The sequence below is a fragment of the Equus przewalskii genome, chromosome 29, assembly GCF_037783145.1.
Source record: "Equus przewalskii isolate Varuska chromosome 29, EquPr2, whole genome shotgun sequence".
Lineage (NCBI taxonomy): Eukaryota > Metazoa > Chordata > Mammalia > Perissodactyla > Equidae > Equus > Equus przewalskii.
Genome location: NC_091859.1, coordinates 46,050,531 through 46,068,467, shown reverse-complemented (window position 1 = coordinate 46,068,467; position 17,937 = coordinate 46,050,531). Strand labels below are relative to the sequence as shown.

General features: G+C 55.7%; 1 protein-coding gene across 2 annotated transcripts in view; it reads left to right on the top strand.

The window, feature by feature from the left end:
• The window catches only part of IL17REL (interleukin 17 receptor E like), a 31,821-nt gene extending 20,563 nt beyond the window's left edge, over window positions 1-11,258 (top strand). Inside the window, exons 3-16 of one of the 2 annotated variants that reach the window (XM_070600341.1) lie at window positions 523-672; window positions 866-975; window positions 1,249-1,363; window positions 1,626-1,670; window positions 1,881-2,020; window positions 2,233-2,304; window positions 2,386-2,440; window positions 2,983-3,146; window positions 3,216-3,260; window positions 3,557-3,614; window positions 3,790-3,953; window positions 4,127-4,207; window positions 4,463-4,520; window positions 5,885-11,258. In XM_070600341.1, coding sequence (XP_070456442.1) covers window positions 523-672; window positions 866-975; window positions 1,249-1,363; window positions 1,626-1,670; window positions 1,881-2,020; window positions 2,233-2,304; window positions 2,386-2,440; window positions 2,983-3,146; window positions 3,216-3,260; window positions 3,557-3,614; window positions 3,790-3,953; window positions 4,127-4,207; window positions 4,463-4,520; window positions 5,885-5,910 — 1,283 coding nt within the window. In that variant the 3' untranslated portion in view covers window positions 5,911-11,258. The remainder of the gene's footprint in view (window positions 1-522; window positions 673-865; window positions 976-1,248; window positions 1,364-1,625; window positions 1,671-1,880; window positions 2,021-2,232; window positions 2,305-2,385; window positions 2,441-2,982; window positions 3,147-3,215; window positions 3,261-3,556; window positions 3,615-3,789; window positions 3,954-4,126; window positions 4,208-4,462; window positions 4,521-5,884) is intronic. The other variant, XM_070600342.1, reaches the window with a different exon arrangement.
• The last annotated feature ends 6,679 nt before the right edge of the window (window positions 11,259-17,937 follow it).

Sequence of the window (17,937 nt, the reverse complement as noted above, 5' to 3'; positions counted from 1 at the left end):
GTGAGACCCCAGCTCCACCGACATCAGGCCAACTGCCCTGCGTGGCACTTAGTCCAGCCATAGTGGCCCGGGCCCTGACCAAGGCCCACCTGTGCCAGTGCAGCCACTTGCCTGTACAGAGCCCTGGGCTGCCATGACCTCAGGGTCATGCCCAGGGGCCCCCAGCGTGCCTTTTCTGTTGCTCATCTTTGAAGAGGGTGATGGGGCTGCTGGCTTGCCAGAGGAGGGGCTCCCCTGCCCCTTTGTTGGCCAGGTGGGACAGCAGCTGCCCACACTCAGGTGCAGCCTGCTCCCCTGACCTGGGCCCCACTCTTGACACCCAGCAGACAGTTCTGAATGTGGCTCAGCAGTGGGCCCACCACTCACCAGGGGGCTAGTTCCCTGACTGAACTGGGGCAAGATAGTGAGGACCCTTCCCCACACTGTGCAGCTCCAGAGAACCACCCCCGCCACGCGACCTCCCACAAAGCCTGACCCCGTGCCAGGGGACCCTGTGGCACTTGCCCTCCTTCCTCTCCCCAGGGAACATTTTCAGCAACTTCTGCCGGCAACCCCCCGCGTCCATGTCCAGGTCGGTCCTGGAGACCCTGACGCTCTCCACTGCCATGAAGTGTGCCCCCCGTAACGGCTGCTCCCTGCTCCTGCGCGTGCATGCCTCCCTCACGCTGCATGGTGAGAGGCGGCCTTGAGGGCCGGGCTGACCGTGATGGTGGTAACACCCAGGCAGTGGGGCGCTGGGCTCGGGGCTCCACAGCAACCTGGGAGGCTGGGCGGGATGGGGACCCTGCTAACTGCACTTGGAAGTGGGGGGGTGGATCTCATCACCATGGTCTGACTAGCCCTGCTGGCCCCTCCCTTCACCCAGAGAGCCTGCGGGGCCTAGAGGCCTGTTCCATGACCCTCGACACCCAGGAGATCCAGTGTCAGATCGTGCGGGTCTCCAGGGCCTCCCGCCAGATGCAGGTGGGGCAGCAGGTGAGGCCAGGGCCTGACTCACATCTGCTGGTCCAGCCCCAGGCTTTGCAGGGCAGCAGAAGCTGTCCCGGCCTGCTCCTCGCTGCCCTCACCTCCTGGCCACCTGCTTCACAGCCTGGCCTGGGGTTCTGCCATGCAAGCCCCAAGGAATGGGTGCCCCTCCTGCTCTGCCCCCAGACTCTGGGTTCCACCTGTGCAAGGTGGAGCTGGCCTGTCCAGGTGTGGGTGGGCAGTGGCCCCAGGTCCACCCGGCTCACACCTGTACCTGCCCAGCTCCAGGTGCACTTTGACTGCTTCGAGGTGAGCGTGGCCCAGAGCCTCTACGTCACCCTGAGGACTGTCCCCCACTTCTGCGGGGTCCAGCTAGACCAACAGTACCACGTGGAAGGTGGGAGCCCATGGAGCCATCCTGGGCACAGCTGCCATCCAGCCTCTAAGGACTGACTTGGGGTGGGACTTGCCCAAGGCAGGGGGCAGGAGGCAGGGCCCCGTACTGGACAGCTCCCAGCAAGCACATTTGGCTTAATTCAGGGTCACAGCCTCCCTGGAGAGGAGGAACTTCTGGAAACCACATGGACAGAGGCCCAGCTGTGGGGATAGCCCCTGGGGGTAGAGCAGGGTAGGTCCACCATTGTCTCTGTCATTTGCAGACTGCAGAGATGAGGACATGAGGAGGAACGTGCCAGACTGCTTTGGTGAGGCCCAGACCTGGGAAGACCCTCGGCTTGCTCCCACTGGGGTCTTCTGCCTCCACTTGGGAAATCTTGATAGGGTCCTCTAGTGGGAAATGCCTGGGTCTAGCAAAGGTCACCACCTGGAGAGTCTCACGTGGAGCCCTGTGTCCATGACCCTGTGTCCGGTGACCTCTAGTCCCACCTTGGCCCCCACTTGCCGCCCTCCTGCAGCCAGGAAGCTCTCCTACTGGGTGGACCGCAGCCGTAAGGTGGTTCTGGTGCAGGTGCCGGAAGCCCCTGGGGGTCCCGACTACTATGTGCGACTCTGCTTCAAGTGGTTCATCTGCGAGGATGCGGGCGCCCTGGTGCAGGTGAGCCCCACCCTAAACCGCGCCCCAAACCACGCCCCGCCCACCAGACGCCCCTTCCGCCCAGAGCGACGCCCACAGCCCCGCCCCCGGCCCAAACAAGCCTCGACCACGCCCCTAGCCCCGCCCACTCCCGTCCCAGGCCGTCAGCCCCAGACCAGGCCCCACGCCCCGCCCTCCGGGCCCCAGCCCCTAAACCCTCCGCTTCGCTGCAGGTGACAGCGAACAGCGTCTCCCAGACCATCTCTCTGCCCTACAGCCAAGAGCTGCCATGTCTGTGCCTTGAGGTCAGTGAGGGTGTGGCCTCGACTGCTGGGAGGGGACAAAGGAATGGGCAGGCCCTGCGCTGACCCCAGCCCCTCCTGCAGGGCTGGTCTGCCACCCCTGACGCAGTGCGGACCCAGACCTGCCCCTTTGAAGATGGCAAGTGCCTTGTGGTGCTGAGGGAAGGGGAGGAGGCAGGGAGGAGAGGAGTGGGAGATGCGCGGGTCAGAGTTGCCCACAGGATCTTCCCACCCAGTCTGTCTGGGAGGGCTGACACTGGGGGATGAGGCCTGGGGGCAGGCCCAGCCTCAACCCTTGAGCCTGCTGTGGACAGCATGCGGCCAAGGGTGTGTCCTGGGCAAACCCCTCCAGGTGGCAGAACCTGTGCATGGACCTGCGTGTGCACAAGTGTGTGCGTGTGTGTGCCTGGTGTACGTGCATGCACATGTGATGGCCTGGCTCACCTGGAAGACCCAAGTCTTGCTGAGCGGGGCTCTCTTAGGGGTACAAGAGAGACACACTGCACATGCACATGCTCGCACACACAGGTTGGGTCCAGGGCCCAGACGCCCATGGGAGAACTGCACCTGAGTCCCTGGACCTGGCCCAAGGGTCTCTCAAGCAGGTGTCAGGTCCTGTGGCCCACTGGCAGCTGAGGTAGGGCCCAGCTGACTAGAGCCTTGGGGGGAGGGTCCCTGCAGACACGGAGGCACTGTGGGATGCCATCCACTACGACCCAGGGAGCCAGGCACTGAGCTGGGAGCCCGCCTGTCCTGTGAGTGGCCATGTGAGTCTGTGCTGGCGCCCAGGGCCAGGGGTCCACTGCCACGAGCTGGAGCACTCGGGCCGGCCTGCACATGGTAGGGTGAGTGCCCGCCAAGGGGGGATGGGGGTGGGCATGGATGGCCAGGGCCCTGACTTGAGCCCCCCTCAGGTGCAGTACCCACTAGTGGACACACAGCCCCAGCTCTGCCTGAAGGTGAGTGGGCCGGGCCACAGCTGCCATGTGCACTACCTGAGCTTGGGTAGGGGGCGAGCAGGCACACAGAGGGGCATTGGGGCAGGGGGCTGTAGTCACACACCCCTATGCCTTGCCCGACCCTGGGGTCCAGCCTCCCAGTGGCCCCTCTAACCCCCTCCTGGTCTGAAGGTGGATAGAGCTAGGACTCAGGGTGGGGAAGCCTCACAGAGGGCAGCAAACAAGGCGCAGCTTATCCCAGCCCCCAACACCCCTACCCAGCCTCCACATGCATATGTCTCGTGGCCTCTCTGCAGTTCTCCACCAGCCTGGGCTCCTGGGTGAAGTGCCCTTTTGAACAGCAGCGCTTCCCAGGTGAGCTCTCCACGGGTCAGCGGGCAGGGGACTGGTTCGGTGCCTTTGCTGTGTGGATGCAACAAACAACGCCCTTTTCTTCGCGGTCAGGGAGTCAGGACAACGGGGTTCTGGGTGAGTGGGAGGGAGGAGGGGAGGCAGGTGGGGTGCTTGCCTCACCCCTCCATCTCTGCAGCCTGGAAGATGGCCGTCCAGCCAGCGTCCTCTCCGAGCCACCTCCGGATCACCTTCTTCTCACCCAGCCCCGCCCGCTTCCAGGTGCACCTGTGTCATGGAAGGAAGATGTGGCCGCCTGCCTGCCGCCCAGCACTCCCGGCCATCCCCCTCCCTCCAGCCTCTGTGAGAGCCGGGTGGGGTGGGCGCCATCCTGGGGAAAGGGCTGACCCCTCACTTCTCTGCAGTCCTCTTAACCTCCCTGGAGGCCGCCTGGCGGGGATGGTGCCAAGAGGGACATGGTATAGTCTGGTCTGCCCCTCCTGCTCCACCTGTGATAGATCCCTCTCCCGACCCAGGGTAACCTCACAGCTGACCCTGCAGTTGCCTTCGTGGACATTCCTGGGGACGAGGCCTGTGCACCTGACACCTGCATCCAGGTGGGGAGTGCTGCCCCACCCAGCACCCCAGCCCCCACCCACCTACTCCACTCTCAGACCTCAGCTTCTACACCCACCCCTTCCCGTCATCAGCCGCCAGGGGAGCTCCCACCTCCCTGAAGCTGCCCTAGGGCCCTGGCCTGCTCTGGGGGCCCCCTTGGCACAGCAGTCTCACTGGGCAGTCCCTCTGTGGGCTGCAGCAGGGTGCAGGAAGGGGCTGCAGGCCGTGCTGACCAAGCTGTCCCACGTCTGCAGGGCCGGAGGACCGATGTGCACTTCTCTGCCCCCCAGCAGCTGTGCGACCTCCAGTGCAGTGAGTGCTGGAGTTGGGCCTCGGGCTGGAGGGGTGCCGGGACAGGCAGGCACTCAGGGGCGGCGGGAGGCCAAGGGCTGGACCCCAACTTCTGCTCTGAGCCTGGCCCCTGGTGTCCCTGTCTCCCACTGTCAGGGTGGGTGTGGTGTGCACTGCACAGGAGACTGGGGGTAGGTGGGGGACAGAGGGGCCACCAGCCTCGGAGTTAGGCCAGGTCTCCAAGCCAAGGTGGAGGCAGGCCAGACAGGAGGCAGAGGCCTGGTCCCACCTCTGACACGGGGTCTTGGCCCCTCTGGCCTCCCCAGCACCCTTCCCTGGCCTCACTGTGTCAGTGGTGCTGTTTCCTGATCCCTGAGTGTCCACCACCCTGACCAGGGCTCTGGTTCTAACTGTCCAGGAACTCGGGATGTCATTCCATCCACCGTCACCCTGCCAGCCACTGAGGCCCAGACTCCTGGGGCCTTGGCTTGGCAGGAGACAGAACTAACCATGGGGGCCTGGGTGTGGGCCTGGGTGTGGACCAGGAGGGTGGCCTCTGCCTGGGAGCCCAGGAGGCCAGTGGGGTGTGAATGGGAGCAGGCGACCTCCCTTCTAATGCAGAAGCTCTCCTGGCTGCTGGGTGGAGGGTGGACTGCAGGAGCCAGGCAGGAGGGGCCGCGGGGTGAGGGGGGCAGCATCCAGGGCTTCTCATGGCCCTTCACTCTGATGGGTGCCAGGGTCTCAGAACCGCCTCGGGGCTCAGCTAGGTCACAGCACCTCCAGGCCAGCCCCAAGCCTACCCTTCCCCTAGAAATGCCCCAGGGCCTGCAGAGGGTCCAGCAGAGGGCCCAGCAGACCTGCACCCTCCATCTCCCCTCACCCCACAGCGGAGCTTTGCAGCCAAGTCTGGGTCCCATTCCCCAGCAAAGGTCACCTCCAGCAGCTCACAGGCCAAAGGGGTGAAGGTCATCCCTGGGGGCCTGGTGTCTGGAGCTCCACTACCTGCCACCCAGGTGACCACCCAGTAACCGGCCACTGCCCAAGCCCCACTGCCGCACTGGGCAAGTCCCAGGGTCCCAGGGACAGGCCTGTGAGCTATAGGAGAGGCTGGGCCCTGCTTAAGTGAGAGGCATCTGGGGGTGTACATACTCCTCTTGTGGTCTGGGCAGGCTGCCCCTGGAGACAGGACATGTGCCTGCTGCCATGGGCACTGGCTCTCCAGGACCAGGTGGCCAGGGAAGGGCCTGCCCAGTGAGCCCTGCATTGGGGTCAACAGCTCCCTGTCCTTCCTCTGGCCCCACAATGGTCCCGGGCTGGGTACAGGTGTGTCCCCAGACAAGGTCAGTACTGGGCCACAGAGCCAGCCTCCATCCTTCTCTTCCCAGCTGCCAGCCGGCGAACAGCAGACTGAGGCTGGGTGTTGTGTCAAGAACAAGCAAGCAACAGAGCTGGACTGCTGGGGTGCGGCAGGGGGCCAGCTCGCATCTGGGCACTCCAAGCTCTAACAGCAAAGGCCACACCTCAGGGCGTGGGAATGGTCTCACCTGGCCCCAGGTGTGGGGCCCAGGCACCTTCCAGTTCTTCAGAGGCGTGCAGCTCCACGGGAGCCCTCAGGCTGGGCCTGCAGCCCCTGCCTGAACCCCCTGGGTGGGGACCAACAGAATGGCTGGGCGGGATGCCCTCTGCCCCAGACAGCCCAGACCCTGACCTGCCCTGTCTCAGCTTGATCCAGGCTCCCTCTGGACAGCCCATGGTCACAGCCACCATCCCTAGCCCTGAGGTCCAGCACCTGGCCCTGCCCCCTGGGTGCGAGAGCTGTCCCCGGCCTCTGGAGTGCAGGTGTGACCCCATCCTTTCTGTAGGGGTCTCAGGACCGTCTCCAGCTCCTGCTTGAACACCCCCTTGCTGGTGGGGGTCCACAAGCTGGGCACTTCCTGCTGCCCAGGCTAGGCTTTCACCCAAACCCCACCTCACAAGGCCCCCAGCTCTCTCTCCACTGTCCCTTCAAGGACTCTGCTAAGAACCCGGGGCTGCCTGCCACCTGCAGCACCCACCCTGACCCAACCTCCCCAGAGGTCAGGCCACCTTCCACGCCCCAGCCCCCAACCTGGCCGGTTCAGTGAAAGCTGGCCACTTCCACTGGCCTCCAGGGCCACCTGCCAGGACATGCCATTCTCAGACATGTCACACTCACTGAAGGCCACCATGTGCCATCTGTGCTCAAGGACCACAGAGGGACCCTTGACCCTGCCGTGTGACTTTTGGACCCCAGGCCAGGGGTCACTAGAAGTTAGCCCACCAGCTCAGCCCTCACAGAACTCTCATGCCAGCTCACAAAGACCACCCAGCTGCCCGTCCAGAGTCTGGGCATCTCTCTACCTGTCTGCAAATGCACTCCTACCTCCAGGCCCTGGGTCACCTGTCCCTCCTTCAGCCGGCCACAGGCCACTGGGCCTCCGGTCCCTCCCTCATGGGCGCCTGCCCCGGCAGACGGGGGCGTGGGAAAGCCAGCTCGCCTGCTCACTCAGTAAACACCTGTCCACCTGGCTCACCTCTTCCCTTGAGGACAGAGAGGGGGTCTGCAGGGCAAGGTAGCCCCTCTGGGCATGTGGTGGGGAGGATTTCGGGGCCAGGTGTTAAAATGGAGCCAAGGTCGTGCCTGCCGCCAGGGGCGGGGGCGGAACCACAGACACCAGATGGAGCCTGCCTCCCCCTGACGTGGGAGCCCTCTAGGCTGTACCCAAGGACATCTGGGACCCCAACGCCCCCCCTACTGTGTGTGTGGGAAGGAGGGGGCGTCTGTCCACACAGAGGCCACCCCCTCCTGCTCAGCCCAAAGCCCCCCCCCCATGATTGATTGGGGGGGACCCGCCCCTTTCTGGAAGCCTTTCCCCTTTCTCCCTGCACCTGTGTGCCCATAAAGAGGCTGATGAGGGGCACTCTGGGTACCGAGGCCAGGGGCTGGAAAGCGAGGTGGGGCCGGAGCAGGGAGGCCGCACCCTCGGACATCAGGCGCCCCCACCCCTGCCCAGGTCAGGGTGGTGGGGCAGGCTGCGGCTCTGTGCTCTCCACGTGTCCTCATTGTGTGGGACAGGACGAGGTCCTCTGGAAGCCCCTGTCCACTCCTGGTGTCTCCTCTTCATCGAGGCACAGGGTCTGGTGGGGGACCAGAGTCCGGGCTCTGGTTGGGTCGCCCGCCTGGAGTTCCTGCTCCCACCCCTGTACCATCCTGGGGCAGCCTGGCCAGGCGTGTAGACCCCGCCCTGACCCAGAGCCACCCTGAATCTTGACCACTGGAGGTGGAGAGCGGGGACAATTTTCAGGAAGTGGTCACAGGAGCTGACCGCGTGCAGGCTCCTTCAAGACTTCAACACAGCCCTGGCCATCCACAGATGCAGGAAACTGAGGCCCCAACAGAAGCAATGACTTCCCTCCTTTCCAGGACTGAGGGTGTTCAGGGCTGTAGGCAATGGGGTGAGGAGGGGCATGCTTGGGCCCAGCTACCCACGTCTGCTGCCACCAAGTGGTGCTCAGTGCCCGGGTCTGATGACCTCCATCCCACCTCCGCTCAGGATCTGGGACCACACCCTGTGTCCCACAACAGACCCACTCACTTGGCCAGTAACTGCCCCCACCCCAGCCAGAGACTCCATCCCCATCTCAGGCCTTCCCTGCCCAGGAGAAAAGTGCTGGTGAACTGGGGCCCAGGATGGGGAGTGACTAAGGGAGGTGGCAAGGTGGCCCAGGCCAGGGTTCGAAGTTTGACTGACACTGTGTGCCTTGTTCACATTCATTCACTCAAGCAGGTGCTGAGCACCCACAGGTGCCGCACTGACCCGGCACCAGGACCAAACGCTGACGAAGATCCTGCCCCTGCAGCTGGGGACCGAGGCTGGGTGTGCTCGTGACTGAGTGGTTCCTGGGGTCAGGATTCCCAGCCCTAAAGCCAGGCACCTGGAGCTGACCTCTGCATGGGGGAGACAGGCCACAGACAGGCAAACACAGAAATTGTGTGGGGCGAGCAGGGCCGGTGTCAGGCTGGAAGAAGGGGGCTGGGAAAGCAAACAGGAAGTTGGGGGGGCCATGTAGAGCAGGGTGGTCCCCGCCTCTCGTGAACAGACTGCAGACTCAAGGGGCGGCAAGCTGTCTGGTTCTAACAGCATCTGAAGGTGAGAGGTGGGGTGTGGCAGGCAGGGGCCACAGGGTGACCCTGCACAGGTCGGAGCAAAACAGATGTTTTGGCCTCCGTGACTGGAGGATGGAGCTCCGCTGGCTGAGATGGGGATGCGGCAGCGGGAGCTGGGTTTGGATTTTGTAAGTTTGAGCCATCTGCTAGACGTTCATTCATCCAGTCACCAATGCTTACATAGTGCCTGCCGTGTACCTACTCCCTCAGTGATCAAAACAGATGCAGATCCCTGCCCGAAGCAGAGGACAGAGGCAGAAACATAAAAAATGAGTGAACTATCTAGGATGTATTCAGAAAGAAAAAGCGGAGCAGAGAAAGGGAAGGAGATGGTTGTGGGGCAGCACGGCAGGGTGGGTCCATGCAGGATGTGATAGGGATGTGGGAGTTAGTGGACACAAGTGGAAAAACAATTCAAAATAAAGATTCCTGCCAACCCAGTGAGTCCTCTCCACAAAGGTCGAAAAGAAACAGTTTTATTTTTGAATAAGCATTAAGAGATGGCAAAGACAGAAATCCCCCCCTTTCATACAAGCCAGGTGCAACCCGTTCCACATGTGATCTCAAGAGAAGTGATAGCTTGTCCTCAAGAGCACTTGACATAGAGCCTGTTTCGTGTGCGGATAGCATCTCCCAGCTCTCTCTGGTTACATTTGCAGAGAATGTCCTATTCCATCCTTTCAACCTCTTTGTGTCTTTGTATCTAAAGTGAGTCTCTTGTGCACAGCATGTAGATGGGTCGTGTTTTTTAATGCACTCTGCCTGTCTCTGCCTTTTAATTGGAGAGTTTAATCCATTTACATTTAAAGTGATCACTAGAAAGAAAGGATTTACTTCTATTTAGTCTCTTGTTTTCTCTATTTCTTATATAGTTTTTGTTCCTCAATTCCTCCATTACTGCCTTTTTTGGTATTTAGTTGATTTTTTGTAGTGTACCATTTTGATTTCCTTCTTTTTCTGTATATTTTTTCAGTATTTTCTTAATGGTTTCCTTGGGAGTTACAATTAAAATCTTAAACTTATAACAACCTAGTTTGAATAATACCAATTTAGTTTCGCTAGTATACAAACACTGCTCCTATACATTTCTATCTCTCCCCCATTGTCACAGATATGTCTTTATATACTGTGTGCCCGTTAACATAGATTTAGAACTGTTGTTTCATGCATTTGCCTTTTAAATCATATAGGAAACAGAAAGAGATGTTACAAACCAAAACTGCAATAGTACTGGCTTGCATATTTTCCTGTATAGTTACCTTTACCAGTGTTCTTTATTTCTTGATATGGCTTGGAGTTACTGTCTGTTGTCCTTTCATTTTAGGTTAAAGGACTCTCTTTAGCATTTCTCGTCGGGCAGCTCTACTTGTAATGAGCTCCATAAACTTTTATTTAGCTGGAAATATCTTACTTTCTCCATTTTTGAAAGATAGTTTTACTGGATATAGAATTTTGGGTTGACAGGTTTTTTTTCTTTCTTTCAGGACTTTAAAGCTGTCATCCCACTGCTTTCTGGTCTCCAAGGCTTCTAATGGGAAATCTGCTGAAAATCTTACTGAGGAGCTCTTGTATGTGACAACTCAGTCACTTCTCTCTTGCTGCTTTCAAGATTCTCTCTTGAGAATCTTGGCTTTTGACAGTTTGGCTATAACGTGTCTGGATGTGGATCTCTTTAACTTTATCCTACTTGGAGTTTGTTGAGATTCTTGGATATATAGATTCATGTAGTTCATCACATTCGGGAAGTTTAGGGCCATTATTCATTCAAATATTTGTATATCCCTTCTCTCCCCTCTTTCTAGGATTCATATGATGTGTATGCCAGTACTCTTGATGGTGTCCCATAGGTCTCTCTAGCTTTTCAATTTTTCTTCATTCTTTTTTATTTCTGCTCCTCAAACTGGGTAATTTCAATGGCCTTATCTTCAAATTTGCTGATCTTTTCTTCTGCCTGCTCAAATATGTTATAGAACCTCTCTAGTGAATTTTTCATTTTGGCTATCATACTCTTCAGCTCCCGATTTTCTATTTGGTTTCTTTCTAAAATTTTTCTTTATTGCTAGTCTCTATTTGTTTGTACTTTGTTCTCCTGATTTCCTTTAGCTCAATGAACATATTAAAGGCAGTTGATTTAACATCTTTGTCTATCAGTTCCAATGTCTGGACTTCTTCAGAGATGATTTCTGTAAAATTCTTTTTTTCCTGTGGGAAAAAAAGTTGAAGAAAAGGAAACACTTCCTAATTCATTCTACAAGGCCAGCATTACCCTGATTCCAAAGCCAGAATGACACTACCAGAAGAAAACTACCGTTCAATATCACTTATGAGTATAGATGCAAAAATCCTCAACAAAATACTGGCAAGCTGAATTCAGAAGCTTATTAAAAGGATTATGCACCATGACCAAGTGGGATTTATTCCAAGAATGCAAGGGTAGTTCAACATGCAGAAGTCAATCAGTGTAATACACACATTTATAGAATGAAGGAAAAAACCATATTGTCATCTCAATTGATATAGAAAAAGCATTTGACAAAATCCAACACCTTTCAAAATAAAAATGCTCAATAAAATAGGAATAGACAGGAACTTCTCTAACCTGATAAAGACCATATACGACAAGCCCACAACTGACATCATACTCAGTGGTGAAGGACTGAAAGCCTTACTCTTAAGATCAGGAACAAGACAAGGACGCCCACTTTCAACATTCAAAAGGGTACTGCACATTCCACTTGGGCGGCCCGGGGTTCGTTGGTTCGGATCCCGGGTGTGGACATGGCACCGCTTGGCACGCCATGCTGTGGCAGGCATCCCACATATAAAATGGGGGAAGATGGGCATGGATGTTAGCTCAGGGCCAGTCTTCCTCAGCAAAAAGAGGAGGATTGGCAGCAGATGTTAGCTCAGGGCTAATCTTCCTGAAAGAAAAAAAGGTACTGCAAGTGCTAGCCAGAGCTGTTAGACAAGAAATAGAAATAAAGGAGAATTATCTCTATTTGCAGATGACGTGATCTTATTTGTAGAAAACCCTAAAGAATCACATGAAAACACTTTTAGAGCTATCAAAACAAATTCAGCAAAATTGCAGGATACAAAACCAACACATAAAAGTCAATTGCATCTCTATACACTAGCAATGAACGATCCAAAAAGGAAATTAAGAAAAACATTCCATTTGCAAGATCATCAAAAAGAATAAAATACTTAGAAATAAATTTAACCAAAGGGGTGGAAGACTTGTACTCTGAAATGTGACTGAAAGAAATTAAAGAAGACCTAAATAAATGGAAAGACCTCTGTGTTCATGGGTTGGAAGCCTTAATGTTGTTAGGATGTCAATATTCCCCAAAATGATTTACAGACTCAGTGCAATCTCTATCAAAGCTCCAACGACATTTTTTGAAGAAATAGAAAAATCTATCCTAAAATTCATATGGAATTACAAGGGACCTGAATAGACAAAATAATCTTGAAAAAAAAAAGTTGGACTCACACTTCCTGATTTCAAGACTTACTACAAAGCTACAGTTATCAGGAGAGTGTGATTCTGGCAGAAAAATATAGCTCAATGGAAAAGGACTGAGACTCAAGAAATAAACTCTCATATATTTGGTCAATTGACTTTCAACAAGGTGAAAATACCATTTCAATGGAGAATAGTGTTTTGAGCAAATGGTGCTGGGAAAACTGGATATCCACGTGCAAAAGAACGAAGGTGGGCCCTCACCCAAGTGTCCATCAAGAGATAAACGGAATATGGTTTAGACACAATGGAATATTAACCAGCCATAAAAAGGAAAGAAGCACTAACACATTATAGTGTGGACAGACCTTGAAAACAGCAGGTAAAGTGAGATAAACCAGTTACCGCAGGACACATGGTCTATGATTCCACTTGTAGGAGCTTTCCAGAAGAAAAGTGATAGCCATGTGAAGTAGAGTAGAGGTTCCCATGGCCTGAGGGGTGAGGGAAAGGAAGTTATTGCTTCATGGATACAGAGTCTTTGGGATGATAAAAAAGTTCTGGACGCAGATAGTGTGATGGTTGCACAGCACTGTGAATATGCTTAATGTCACCAAATTGTACACTTAAAAATGGTTAAAATGGAAAATTTTGTCTTACGTATATTTTGCCACAATAAAAAAAATTTGAAGAGGACTTGACAGCGCCATGTATGATTTATAGTTCATCCTAAATTTACGTAATTGTGGTGGTCATTGTGTTGGCTATTTCTCTTTATTCAAAGGAAAAATTTTAAAATTCCCATATCTCTGTGACAAGCAGGAGTTATAGCTCGGCCAGGCCCTAGGTCACAGTCCCAAGACAAGGAGAGAGGGCGCCGTCTTCCTTGCTGCTTACATTTCAAAGAGACGGATCCCAGACTATGAATGAAAACATTCCTGGGTCGTAAAACTGGCAAGGGATATTTTAACTTTTCAGAAGGTTTACATACATCTCGAAGGGACAGAAAGAATTTTCAAATTTTCTAAAGGAAATGCTCTAAGAAAACGCAGGGTGGGGCGTCTCCATCTTGGATTTGCATTTACTCTTATAACACCTAGAGGAAAGGTGTCCTGGCCAGAGGGAAGAGCCGGCGCAAAGGCCCCGAGGTGGGTACCGTGGATTCACGTGAGAGGAGGGTCCGGCAGAGGGACAGAGAGCGGAGAGGTGGAGGGGGCCTCCTAGCCATTGAGAAGAAGTCGGCTTTTGGCCCCAGTGAGGTGAGGCCGAGGGAGAAGTCTGCGGCGAGGACGGGAGCGGGTGGAGGGCGGACGCGGTGAGAGCGGGTGGACGCTGCTGCGATAGCCCAGCGAGAGGCCGGCGGCAGCCTGGAGGTGGCGAGGCTGCTTGGGTTGGGCAGATATTCCAGAGGCAGGGCCCACGGGATCTCCCGGTGGAGCAGGCTAGCAGCGGAAGAGGAATAGGAGCTGGGCATAACCTCGGCCTTTGATCTGAGCACCTGGGAGCATGGCCCTGAGGCCGCCCGCGATGGGGAAGGGAACAGGGAGCGCCCTGGGGTGGGGCGCCCAGGAATTCTGTCCGGGGCACGGTCGGCTGCGTTTTCGTGAGGAGGCCAGAAGAGCTGTCGCGGCGGCAAGACCCCAGCGTGGGCCCCGTGGGCATCCCGCCGAGGTGCTGGGTGAGGCCACCGGGGAGGGAGGACGGCCAAGTTCCGGGCCACCAAGGACGAGCAGCCGGAGGTGGGGACGGGCCTTGACGAGATGAGCTCTGGGGGAGAAGCCTGACCCGAGAGGGTCTGGGGAGGGAGTGGACAGGGAGGGCGCGCAGACACCTCCGGGGTTAGCTGGGGAGGAACAAAGAAATGGTGGTGCCTCGGAGGTGATGCGCGATCAGAGGGTTTTGGGGTTGGGGTTTCTAGTTTGCAGGAATGACACGTGTACAAGCCGGCGGGCGGCCGCTGCGAACCGGGTTCTGCGGTGAGCGGGGCGCCGGGGCTCGGCCTGGGGCCACCTCCGCCTGGGGACGTCGTGGAGAAGCCGGGCTCCAGGGCCCCAGCCCCGGCCGCCAGGCGCCATCGCAGGCGGGGCAGGGAGCCGGGGGTCCCCGGCAGCGGCGCGCGGGCGTGGGCGGCCGCACCCCCTCCGGCCCGGGCCGCACGGCCGCCCGCACTTGCCCTCTGGCGGCGGAAGCGCGCAGCGCGTGTCGAGCAGGGAACCTGGACCCGTTCAGCTTCCGTAAGACCGCGATTATTTCAACGCTGGTTTTGAATCTCTGCTTGTTACTTTGAGACGACTGGATTTTCCCCTAAAACTCTCCATCGTGTAGATTTCAGCGTGCTGCTGTCTGGGTCTCCTTGGGCGCCGCGACGAACAGCGCGAGGACAGGACCCAGCAGACCGTGGGGCGCGTCGGGCAGCGGTGCGCGCCGTGCGGTGGGGACCCCGGGGAGCCGGGGCGCGATGAGGCGGCGGGCCCCGGGCCCGGGCGTGGGTGTGCGGGGAGCGCAGGGCGCTCATTCCCGGAGGCGCGAGGGAGGAAAACGGGCTGCGAGGTGCGAGAAAGAGTCACACGGACGTGGGGTGGGCGGCCGCGGGATGGGGAGATGCGGGAGGCCCAAGACCGTCGCCGGGCGTTCTGGTCACGGCTGGCTGGGCGGGGACCAGGCAGTGACCACTGGGGAGGGCGTGTGCCCCAGCCATTTGGGGAAGGGGTGCTGGGGGCAAACGAGCCGAGTGCTCAGGGCGGTGGGCACCTGTCTCTCCAGCGAAACCACCGTCACTCGGCGCCTTGGGAGAGCGTCCTCCTCGGTGGCTCCGACCCGCCCCGGCGCCCCAGGAGCAAGGGGGGTCTGGGGCAGGGGGCTCTGTTCCAACTGGAAGGGGCGGGACTGGGCGGGTCCGGGGGCGGGGCGACCGCGTGGTTACCCCCCCAACACCCCGCTTCTGCCCCCACGCCCGATTTCGAGGTCTGCTGTCCCCCAGGTCCCTGTGGGCGGGCTGGGGAGGGTCGCGGTTCCCCTTGGCGGTCGGCAGCGGGGACCCAGGTGCGGTAGTGAGGGGGAGCAGCTGCAGGGGCGGGCCCGGCGACCTCGAAGTCGGAGGAGGGAGCTGCCCCGGGGCACGGGGCTCGGGCTTGGCAGAGAGGCCCTGGAGGGCGAGGGGAAGGGGCCGCGTCTGCTGTGGGGAAGGGCGGCCCTGTGGCTGGAGGTTAGGGAGGGGTTGAGGAGCTTAGCGCCTCCTCCACCGGCAGGGCCAGGGAAGGGGCTCAAGGCCTCCGGCTCCCCTCCCCTCCCACTCCTTGCTTTGGCCTTTATTCGGGGGAAATTCTTTCAGGACACCTCCCTTGTCTTGGGCCCCCAGGTTCCCAGTGCAAGTGTCTTTTGCTGCTGACCGACCTCAGACCCGGCCCTCCTGGAGATCTCCTCTCCCTCGGGATCCCTGTGGCCTCCTACCCAGTTCCCACGTAGCCTGACCCACCAGGACCAGGTTGGGAGGTGAGGGGGGTGCATGCGCAAGGCTGTGCGCGGGTGGAGTCGGGAGACCACAGAGGAGGCGAGCGGGGGAACTCACCCCAGAGAGAAAGCTCGGGCAAACGCAAAAACTGCCTGAAATATATTTTTTGAAGTATTTTATTTATCTAATTTTTAATTATCATACAGTAAAGTTGACTTTTTTGTTTTGGTGTACAGCTTTATGAATTTTAACACGTTAGGATAGCCGTCACTACAACAGGATACAAAATGTTTCCATCGCCCCAAAAAACTCCCTCCTGCTGGGGCTTTATAGGCACAGCCCCCCGTCTGAGCCCCGGCAGCCACCGCTCTGCCCTCCGTCACCACAGCTCTACCTTTTGGAATGTCGTACAAATGGAACCAGACTGTGCGACCTTGGGGACCAGCTTCTTTCACTCAGCGCGATGTCTTCGAGATTCATCTGGGTGGTTGTGTGATCAATAGTTTGTGTCTTTCCGCAACTCCCCAGTGTTTCCTGGTGTAGATGGCCACAGTCTGTCTGCCCATTCATCCATGAAAACATATTTGGGTTCTTTCCAGCTCTTACAAATAAAGCTGCTGCCAGTATTCACTACAAGTCTTTGTGTGAACAGACATCTTCATTCCTCTAGGCTGAATGCCCAGGGGTGGGGTTGCGGCATCCTAGGATAAGCATGTAGCTGCAGTCATAGGAAACTGAGAAACCGGTTTCCAAAGCGCCTACCTCATGTTGCACTCCAAGCCTCAACATGTGAGGGTTCCAGTTGCTTCACGTCCTTGTCAGCACTTGGTATTATCAGTATTTCCTCTTTTAGTCATTCTGATGAGCGTGGTGATATCTCCTCAAGGTTCTAATTTGCATTTCCCTAGCGGCTAACTAACGGTGTTGAACACGTTTTCATATGCTTGTTTGCCATCTGTACATCCTCTCTGGTGAAGGGTCTGTCCAAGACCTTTGCTGTTTGTAAATTGTGTTGTCTTTCTTGTGTTGAGTTTCGAGAGCTCTTTTATGTTCTGCATACAAGTCCTTTTCAGATATTTGGTTTGCAAGTACTTTCTCCCAAACTGTCTCTTCTCCATCATTCTCTTGACAGTGTCTTTGGCTGTAAAAGGGTAAAAGTTTTTAGTTTTGATGAAATGTAATTTAGCTATTTTTTTTCTTTTATGGGTCATGCTTTTGGTGTCATTTCTACAAACTCTTTGATTAACCCCATGTCATGAAGATTTGCTCCTACTTTTCCTTGTGAAAGTTTTATAGTCCATGTTTGACATCGAGACCTGGACTCTCTCTGGGTTTGTCTTTACACAAGGTGGGAGGTCTAGGTCAAGGTTCATCTCTCTGAATGTGGATGACCAGTTGTTTCAGCACTGTTTACTGAAAACCCTTTTCTTTCTCCACTGAGTTGCACTTGCACAGTTGTCAGAGATTTTTGTGGGTCTCTTTCTGGACTATCTTCTGTTCCATTGATCTGTGTTTGCACCTGTCACTTCACCAACACTATGCTGTCTCAAGTCCCGTGGCTGTGCAGGAAGTGTTAAAATCAGGCAGCGAGATTCCTACGACTTTGTTCTTCTTCAAATTGTTTTAGTTATTCGAGTTCATTGCCCTTCCACAAAAATTTTAGAATTGGCTTGTCCACATCAACAAAAAAATCTTTCTGGAATTTTGGCTGGTAATGTGTTAAACCTATAATCACTTTCGGGAGAACTGACATCTTAACTATGCTGAGTCTTCAAATCCATGAACACGGTAAGTCTTTTGATTTATTTAGATCTTTGATTTTTTTCCAACAGCATTTTGTAGTTTTCAGCACACAGATTCTGTACATGTTTGGCTAGATTTACACTTATACATTTTGGGGAGCTATTATAAATGGTAACATTCTTAAAATTTTGTTTTCCAGTTTCTCATTGCTTGCCTATAGGAATACAATTGATTTTTATGTGTTGACCTTGTGTCCTACAACCTTGCTAAACTCACTTATTGGTTCTAGGAGTTTGGTTCTTTTTTTAATATACATATAGATTCCTGGGATTTTCTACATAGACAATTGTGTTGTCTACAAGTAAGGACAGTTTTATTCTTCCCTTCCAATTGGTATGCTTTTTATTTCTTTTTCTTGCCCTATTTCACTGGCTGGAACTTCCATGATAAGAGGGCGAGAGTGGCATCCTTGACTTGATCCTGCTGTCAAGGGGAAGCATTCAGGCTTTCGCGTTAAGTATTGTGTGAGCTGTAGGACTTTTGTCAATGCCCTTTATCGGTTAAGGACGTTTGCTGGATGTAGAAATCTGAA